The sequence below is a fragment of the Xenopus tropicalis genome, chromosome 7 (assembly GCF_000004195.4).
Source record: "Xenopus tropicalis strain Nigerian chromosome 7, UCB_Xtro_10.0, whole genome shotgun sequence".
Taxonomy (NCBI): domain Eukaryota; kingdom Metazoa; phylum Chordata; class Amphibia; order Anura; family Pipidae; genus Xenopus; species Xenopus tropicalis.
In genome coordinates this window covers 10,126,565-10,136,194 of record NC_030683.2, presented here as the reverse complement: position 1 = coordinate 10,136,194, position 9,630 = coordinate 10,126,565, and the positions used below count along the sequence as shown (strand labels likewise).

The window sequence follows — 9,630 nt, the reverse complement described above, 5'->3', positions numbered from 1 at the left end:
TGAAACTGCCCATCAGTAACAAGCCCTCGGTACTCCCTGCCCCCTCCGGAACCGCCTTAGGCCTCGCTCTTTCTTGTTACCCCTTCCAAACCAATCAAGGAGAGTAGCCCATAGGCCGTCAGACATGCCAAAAGCACCCGTGTGGGGCACAGACAGACATGTATACAGCTCAGACATGAGAATTCTGGCAGTTTCTCTGCGTTCCGGGAGTTCATTGGCCGGAGGGCTACTCCCCGCCGCCTGCAATCCTGCTGCTCCGTAACTGCCATTTTTGGGAAGTGAGTTAGTAAATAACTCGGCAGTGAGTAAATATTTGCCTACTACGCCTTTGTATTTGCATATGACCTTACAGACCAGTTTTCTTCCACCTGATTTAGTAAAAAAAAATAATAAAAATAGGGAACTCTCTGCTCTTGGTTCCCCTTGCGTTTCCCCTGTCTGCCAGCGGCTCAGCTCCCAGCCCGGCACTGATTGGTGCAAGAACCTATCCCAACTAAGATATAATTACCCCTTATTGGGGGCAGAACAGCCCTATTGGGTTTATTTAATGGTTAAATGATTCCCTTTTCTCTGTAATAATAAAACAGTACCTGTACTTGATCCCAACTAAGATATAATTACCCCTTATTGGGGGCAGAACAGCCCTATTGGGTTTATTTAATGGTTAAATGATTCCCTTTTCTCTGTAATAATAAAACAGTACCTGTACTTGATCCCAACTAAGATATAATTACCCCTTATTGGGGGCAGAACAGCCCTATTGGGTTTATTTCATGGTTAAATGATTCCCTTTTCTCTGTAATAATAAAACAGTACCTGTACTTGATCCCAACTAAGATATAATTACCCCTTATTGGGGGCAGAACAGCCCTATTGGGTTTATTTCATGGTTAAATGATTCCCTTTTCTCTGTAATAATAAAACAGTACCTGTACTTGATCCCAACTAAGATATAATTACCCCTTATTGGGGCAGAACAGCCCTATTGGGTTTATTTAATGGTTAAATGATTCCCTTTTCTCTGTAATAATAAAACAGTACCTGTACTTGATCCCAACTAAGATATAATTACCCCTTATTGGGGCAGAACAGCCCTATTGGGTTTATTTAATGGTTAAATGATTCCCTTTTCTCTGTAATAATAAAACAGTACCTGTACTTGATCCCAACTAAGATATAATTACCCCTTATTGGGGACAGAACAGTCCTATTGGGTTTATTTAATGGTTAAATGATTCCCTTTTCTCTGTAATAATAAAACAGTACCTGTACTTGATCCCAACTAAGATATAATTACCCCTTATTGGGGGCAAAACAATCCTATTGGGTTTAATGTTTTATTGATTTTTTTAGTAGACTTAAGGTATGGAGATCCAAATTATGGAAATTATCTGAAATACCCTTGGTCCCGAGCATTCTGGATAACAGGTCCTATACCTGGTCCATGCTACATACCCTCTGGGACTCCTGTTCCTGAGAGACGGAATGGGAATGAGTCCCTCTGTGCAGTTACGAGAAGGAATTTGAGGCAGCGAAGAGGGAATTTCCAGACTCAGGGGACCTATTTACATTCTTTCCCCTGTTCAGTCACGTGGATTTCCCTTTCGCAGCCAGCCAACATCTGATTCGCCTGCACATTATAGCCGCTAATTCTCCATGTTACCACCAGGGTGTGCCACTGAGTAGCTCTGTCCAACACCCAGTTGTATATGTGCATGTATATCTTTATTTATATAGTTTTAATAGATCATTTCCTCAGAACTCTTTATGGGCACAGAACCCCTCAGTGACTGCTAATATCCTTATCATTTACAGTAGGGGGTACATTATCCCTTATAATACATGAGTGATACTCAGAGTTCCCTGTATAACTCAGCCTGCAGCCTTGTGCCTTTATATGGGCACAGAACCCCTCAGTGACTGCTAATATCCTTATCATTTACAGTAGGGGGTACATAAATCCCTAAGAATACACAAGGTATGTATTTAACCCTATATTAGGAACAAACTAACACACAATACTCTTGACACTATCTAGCAAAGTCCCCTATATAACAGCCATCAAATCAAAAGGCCCCACCTCACAACACCCCTTTATATGAACCCAACTCTGCATTTATGGGTGCCCCCCCCCCCCCCCTTCTCAACATTCCCCCCTAAGCTTTAACCCCCTCCCCCGCACCTCACCCCTCAAAGCAGCGCTCCCCATAGCGGCCATAATCCCAGTGTCGTTATTCCCTACAGAGCTGCCTACATCACTCCTTGCAGCCCAGAGCGCACCAGCAACCCTCCGAGTCCCGATCCCGACTCCCCCCCAGACTGTCCGATTAACACTCTATATCCGGGGCATCTCCGTCCCAGCCAATTGCTTCCCATCGCACTAGATTCGCTTTCCTGGCACAAACGCCACACTTTACGGGAGAGCCGCGCTGGCTCAGTTACATTCTAGTCCCGCCACTAGGGGTCGCTGTAGGACCGCACAGCTTTCATGAAAATGAAAATGAAAGCTGAGCGCAGCGGGTTCCTGGGAGTCTGTGTGTTATTGGGGCCTGCTAGTGCCCGGCACTTTGTGGGGGCTGGTGTGGGGGTAATTACTCTTTGGCAGACGCTGCATTAGGGCTGTTTCCGTTTATGGGGTGCTCCTGTTTGGAGGTTTGTGTATAGTACATAGTGTGTGTGGCTGTAGAGTGTGTATATTGTGAGTTTTCTCCTGTGCTTCTTATTCATTGTGTTGTGTTAGTGTTGTACTGTGTATCCCCAGCACTGTCTGTTTCCCTATTGTGTGTGTGATAAGTATTGTGCCCTGGGGTGTGTGTGTGTGTGTGTATGACTTTTATTGTTGTGTTAGGGGCTGTGGGTGTGAGATTCTGCGACACCGAGGGACCATGTTGGGCATGAAGAGAGGCAAATACCTGCTGCTAATGCTGATCCTTCTTCTGCACAGTAAGATGGGAAATGGGGGTCTGTTGGGGGCCAAATGCTTCACCTTTAAAGCAATACTGACATGGGAAAACTTGTTTTTTTCAAAACCCATCAGTTAATAGAGCTTCTCCAGCAGAATCCTGCATTGTAATCTGTTTTTCCCATGGGGCTAGCCATATTCTTCATTTCCCAGGGTGCCACAGCCATGTGACCTGTGCTCTGATAAACTTCAGTCTCACTTTACTGCTGCGCTGCAAGTTGGGGTGATATCCCCCCCCCCTCACCCCCAGCAGCCAATCAGCAGAACAATGGGAAAGGAGCAAGATAGCAGCTCCCAGTAGGTATCAGAATAGCACTCAATAGTAAGAAATCCAAGTCCGGCTTGGGACTCCTCCAGTTACATGGGAGTAGGAGAAACAATAGGTTAGCTGAAAGCAGTTCTAATGTGTAGCGCCGGCTCCTTCTGAAAGCTCAGACTCAGGCACACTTTACTGCTGCGCTGCAAGTTGGAGTGATATCCCCCCCCCCCCCCCAGCAGCCGATCAGCAGAACAATGGGAAGGGAGCAAGATAGCAGCTCCCAGTAGGTATCAGAATAGCCCTCAATAGTAAGAAATCCAAGTCCGGCTTGGGACTCCTCCAGTTACATGGGAGTAGGAGAAACAATAGGTTAGCTGAAAGCAGTTCTAATGTGTAGCGCTGGCTGAAAGCTCAGACTCAGGCACAAGGCACTGAGATGGCGCCTACACACCAATATTACAGCTACAAATACATTTGTTGGTACAAGAATAAAAGGTTAAATGGCAGAGGGAATTATTTGCTGTGTAACAATGTCATTTAGAAATAATAAGTGCCCCATAAATATCATGACAGTGTCCCTTTGAGTTAATTTTGTATTATGTTATAGAATGTTAGAGCAACTTTTCGGTTGGTCGTCATTATTTATTTTTTTATAGTTTTTAAATCATTTGCCTTCTTCTTCTGATCCTTTCCAACTTTCAAATGGGGGTCACTGACCCCGGCAGCCAAAAAACTCTGTGAGGCTACAATTGTATTGTTATTGTTACTTTTTATTACTTATTTTTCTATTTAGGCCCTCCTCTATTCATTTTTCTGTCTTTTATTCAAACCATGCCTTGGTTGTTATGGTAATTTAAACCCTAACAACCAGATAACTGCTGAAATTCCAAACTGGAGAGATGCTGAACAAAAAGTGAAATAATTAAAAAACACAAATTATGAAGACCAATTGCAAATTGTCTCATAATATTACTCCCTAATATCCTGAGACAATTTGCAACTGGTCTTTATTTTTTTATGATATTGTTTAACATATCTGCAGTTTGCAATGTCAGCAATTATCTGGTTGCTAGGGTTCAAATTACCTTAGCAATCATGGACTGGTTTGAATGAGAGGCTGGTATATGAATAGGAGAGGGGCTGAATAGAAAAATAAGTAATAAAAGTAACAATAGTAATAAAACTGGAGCCTCACAGAGCAATAGCTTTTTGGTTGCCAGGGTCAGTGACCCCCATTTGAAAGCTGTTAGAGAGAGAAGGCAAATCGGGCCCTAGGGTTGTAGTAATGCCAGGCCCAGCTCAGTAGGGCATGGACCTGAAAATATATGGACACAGAACCATAGCCAGATGTGACCCACTGGTACCAGACTATCCACGTGGCACCTTGTGGTACTCTCTCTCTCATTGGGTGCATAGAGGGAGGTCTGTTGAGGAGCTATGGGGGGTGGGGCTTGAGAGACTCAGGTCAATAAATATGGCAATTACCCTAATTACCACATCTAAATAATTAGTAGAGGCTACCCATCCACAGCGTCCAATCAGAACCTGGTTTTATTTATTCCAACTACACTGGAACAGACAGCTGGTTGCTATGGGTTACTGAGCAGGCCAGTGCTAGGTTGCCATAGGTTTGGGGTACATGACTTATATGGTGGACTGAGGTGAGGAAAAGGTAGAAAAGGGGGGGTGAATGATAATATATATTTTTTTGGTTGGAGGTTTAACCCTTTCCTTGGGCTTATAGTGACCATTGACAGATTAAGAGACTTGCTTTGTGTTCCAGGCTTGGCGGTACAGTGCCAAGGCAAGCCGGTGGTACAGCGCGCGGTGGATATCGTGCTGCCCTGTGAATACGTCCTTATGAAAGAGGGCGGGCGAGGCAGTCTGGGGGGGCTGACGTTCTCCCGGGAGCGCGTTACTCTGGTGCTGCGCAATATATCGGTGACCGGGGAAGGAGAAGAGCTGGACCCAATCACAGAGTATGAAGCCCCCAAAGATAAAGAGAACACCACCTACCAAGCCACAGGTTAGGCACTAGTTACTGCTGTAGTTGGGTGCTTCATTGTCAAAAGGGAAGTCTGGGCTGTTCTCTTTCCCATGGTCAGGCTGCAGTGGGGGGGGCGTGGTCAGCCATTTGTTACTGCAGTACTGTGGGCAGAGTAGAATACCTTGATAGAGCTTGACCACTGGAGGGAGAACTGGCGACATCAACATCAGCGATCCCCTTTTAACCCTTTATGTTTGCCTGCCTGACCATGGGAAGGAGAACTGCCCAGGAACAGGAAGTAGAAACAAAGTGAAAAAATAGTTCATTTTATTCTTTTCCGCCCTCTTTAATCCCCCCCGCTAGTGCGTGTGGGTCCCCTGCCATTTGCAGAGCGCTTGCTGCACGCGGAATGCGAGGGGGAGGAAGTCGGATGCGAGATTTCCCCCATTTATGGCGAGTTCTACGTGGCGCACGTCTACTTGCCGGAGCTCAGCGTTTCCATGATGTGTCAAGCAGAGGTTTCTATGGAAGAACAGGACGTCCTGAAGGAGCAGGGGGAGAAGACGGTTACCCCAATGACGGGTAAGTGGGGCAAATGTAAAGCCAGTGCTGGGGCAGATATACCCCCCAAGCTCTTACTGTGAGACAGTGAGCAGGGCTGGTTGGGCTATAGGCCCCGTGTCCGTGTTATTACCATGTACTGAATGTTACTTCTCTCCCAATGTTTGCCCCCATCCCCAGTGGATTACATTGTATCCTCCTCTCCCCCCTCGCACCATTCTCATATCTCTGGGGACGTCAGCCTGAATTGTGAGGTGTGGGGGGACCTGGACAGAATGGAGGTGGAGTGGTACTTCCAGAGCGAAGGCAGGGGCCGGAGGGTATTTCCCAGTGAGGAGCCGCGGGTCAGCGTGGGGCAGGAGGGGCAGAAGAGCAAAGGAGACGTGTCGCTGGTGCTGAGAGGGGTGCTCGTATCGGACGAGGGCACCTACATCTGTACCGTGAGTGCCGAGCAGCATAAAATACAGCAGATATTAAAGCTGGGAATCAGAGGTAAGTCATTGGGCACCAGAGCGGCATCATGTTGGGCATATTAATAGCTGCACTGCTCTCAGAGAGACCCACCGTACCCATAGGTCCCTTATAATTATCTGCCCCCATAGGGTGATAGATAGATAGATAGATAGATAGATAATGGATAGGTGATAGATTGATAGATAATAGATAGATTATATATAATGGATAGATAGATGATAGATAGATGATAGATAGATAGATAGATAGATAGATAGATAGATAGATAGATGATAGATAGATAGATAGATAGATAGATAGATAGATAGATAATGGATAGATAGATAGATAGATAGATAGGTGATAGATTGATAGATAGATAATAGATAGATAATAGATAGGTGATAGATTGATAGATAATAGATAGGTGATAATAGATAGATTATATATAATGGATAGATAGATGATAGATAGATGATAGATAGATAGATAGATAGATAGATAGATAGATAGATGATAGATAGATAGATAGATAGATAGATAGATAGATAGATAGATAATAGATAGGTGATAGATTGATAGATAATAGATAGGTGATAGATAGATAGATAGATAGATAGATAGATAGATAGATAGATGATAGATAGATAGATAGATAGATAGATAATGGATAGGTGATAGATAGATAGTTAGATAGATAGATAGATAGATAATGGATAGATAGATAGATAGATAATAGATAGGTGATAGATAGATAGACAGATAGGTGCAGCCCTTTTTGATTCCACTATATCTCTGTACCCAGAGCCCCCCAGGGTCAGCATTAGCCAGAGAGGAGGCCGAGAGACCAGACTGACATGCCGCACAGACCGATACTACCCCCTGGATGTGGAATTCGATTGGCTCCTGAATGGGTCCCCAGTGCCTGACCCTGACATTGAGACTTCCAGTCATCGCAAGAACAGCGACGGCACCTACAACCTGAGCAGCACCCTGACTGTGCCTCTACCTGCCGCCGGCTCCGACCCTCATACCTACACCTGCTCTGTGTCACATGTGTCCCTCGCTGAGCCAATCCTAGCACACGTCAGCATTGCTCTCCCAGGTACTCACCTCTCTATAGATATGGCTTTAATGGGAAATTTCACCCATTTACTTTAAACCTTTCCCTGCATACTGTATAGAATACATGTTTTCCTAGGGTGGCCCACCCTGTATGGAAATATAATGTCACATTTACTTTAGACCCTTTACCTACCCCGGGTAACTGAATTCCATCAGACCCTAATAAGTACCCAGGTCCCATGATGTGACCCACTCTGCATCCTGTTCCCATGCTGGGTGTTCTCCTCCCTATGTACAATTGTAGGCTCTGGGCATGGGCAGGGTGGTTTCCATCTCAGCACAGTGTAGGGTTGGTTAATAGAGCTTTGGTCACTAGAGGGCGCTTTGAGCTGCTCCCTGTGCTGCTCCACTAGTGCTCCAAGCTCCACCCTCCCTTTGACCACAGGAAAGAGAACAGTCCAGTAATCTATAAGCTCAACCTATTTTATTTCTCCGCTCTGGGCAGATGCAGAGAGTTACACTCCCTCGGGCTACAGACTGATCGTCTCATCTACCATCATATCCGCCATCATCTTCATCGTGGCACTCGCTAAATCCATCTGGGCCAAACAGAAGCAAGGGGCAGAGAAGAAGAAAGAGTGAGACCAACTGAGAAGGGTCATTTTAGCACTATTGATGCCCCCTGGCACAGTGGCTGCCTATTGGGCAGGAGGCTTTGCACTATGTACAGATGGACCAATGATTTATTTTTACGCTGGATTCCTGTTAGTTCTGTTAGTTGTTTTACTTACCCTTTGCTAATTTAAGTCTCTTTAGTGTTTTCTCTTTGAGTTGAATTCTGCTGACCAAGAGCCTTCTGTGCCTACACAACTCCATCCCTGAGGAGAAACCGTGTGTTGGGGCCCAGATTGTTCCCAAGCCAACTGTTAGGGGAGGAGCCTCCGAAGCAGGTGATTCTGGGGAACGAACCAAAGAAAGCAAATTTAATATGGTCTTTAGTCATGAAAAAATGAACTTGGTGTCAGTGGTGGCCAATTCAACCTGATCTCTGTAAGAGCCATTTCAACATGGCCTCAGCCAGTGAGGGCGGGTCCAACATGGCTTTAGTGAAGGCAGATCCAACATGGCTGCTGTGATGGATAATTTAAAAAGGCTTTCAGCAATGACAAATTTAACATGAAGGCAAATTCAGCATGGTCTTTATAAAAGTGAATTTAAGATTGCTTCCATAAGACCCAATTCAAAATGGCTGCCATAAGACCCAATTCAACATAGCTTCCATAAGACCCAATTCAACATAGCTTCCATAAGACCCAATTCAACATGGCTACCATAAAATGAAAACTCAACATGGCTGCCATAAAATGAAAACTCAACATGGCTGCCATAAGGCCCAATTCAACATAGCTTCCATAAGACCCAATTCAACATAGCTTCCATAAGACCCAATTCAACATGGCTACCATAAAATGAAAACTCAACATGGCTACCATAAAATGAAAACTCAACATGGCTGCCATAAGGCCCAATTCAACATAGCTTCCATAAGACCCAATTCAACATGGCTACCATAAGAGGAAATGCAACATGGCTTCCATAAAACTCAATTCAACATGGCTGCTTTAAGAGGAAACTCAACATGGCATAAGACCCATATTCAACATGGCTGCCATAAGGTACAATTCAACATGGCTGCCATAAGAGGAAACACAACATGGCTTCCATAAGACCCAATTAAATGTGGCTGCTATAAGAGGAAACTCAACATGGCTTCCATAAGACCCAATTCAACATGGCTGCTACAAGAGGAAACTCAACATGGCTGCCATAAAACCCAATTCAACATGGCTGCCATAAAACCCAATTCAACATGGCTGCCATAAGAGGAAACTCAACATGGCTTCCATAAGAACCAATTCAACATGGCTACCATAAGAAGAAACTCAGTGTGGCTGCCATGCAGAAACAAAGTGTACCAGATGTCACTCCAATAAAGCAAATGTGCTGTAACTTTCTGGTTTATTGGGATCTCTGCACAACGTTTCAGGGGATGCTCCCCCTTCCTCAGGTACTTTCATGTGTGGGAGCATATAGTGCCCATCCAGTGCCGGCACTCAGGCAGCCACTCACTTGCCCTCAGATATCAGTCATGGGCAGGGGTGTCCAACTCTCTGTAGGTAATGGGGCAGTTAGCTGGGGTGTCTATGGGCCGGATTAGCTCAGTATGAGCAGTGATATCAGGCTGCAGCTTCCCCGGGGGACAGCCCTAGGGGGGGGAGCAGCGCCACTGAGTCCGTTAGGAATTGTATACATAGGAATGTTATTCGCTAATTATCACTGGTG

General features: G+C 45.1%; 1 protein-coding gene across 2 annotated transcripts; it reads left to right on the top strand.

Annotated features, from left to right (window-relative positions):
• The first annotated feature begins 2,249 nt into the window (after positions 1-2,249).
• Positions 2,250-9,297, top strand: tapbpl (TAP binding protein like). 2 transcript variants are annotated; one of them, XM_004915761.4, is made up of 7 exons: positions 2,250-2,652; positions 2,849-2,943; positions 5,005-5,247; positions 5,572-5,790; positions 5,950-6,261; positions 7,028-7,327; positions 7,793-9,297. In XM_004915761.4, the coding sequence occupies exons 2-7, from the start codon at positions 2,886-2,888 to the stop codon at positions 7,927-7,929; spliced, it is 1,269 nt and encodes a 422-aa protein (XP_004915818.1). In that variant the 5' UTR covers positions 2,250-2,652; positions 2,849-2,885; the 3' UTR covers positions 7,930-9,297. The 2 variants fall into 2 exon arrangements, with proteins under 2 accessions (XP_004915818.1, XP_004915817.1); XM_004915760.4 differs by having other exon boundaries at positions 2,250-2,943.
• Positions 9,298-9,630: the final 333 nt, after the last annotated feature.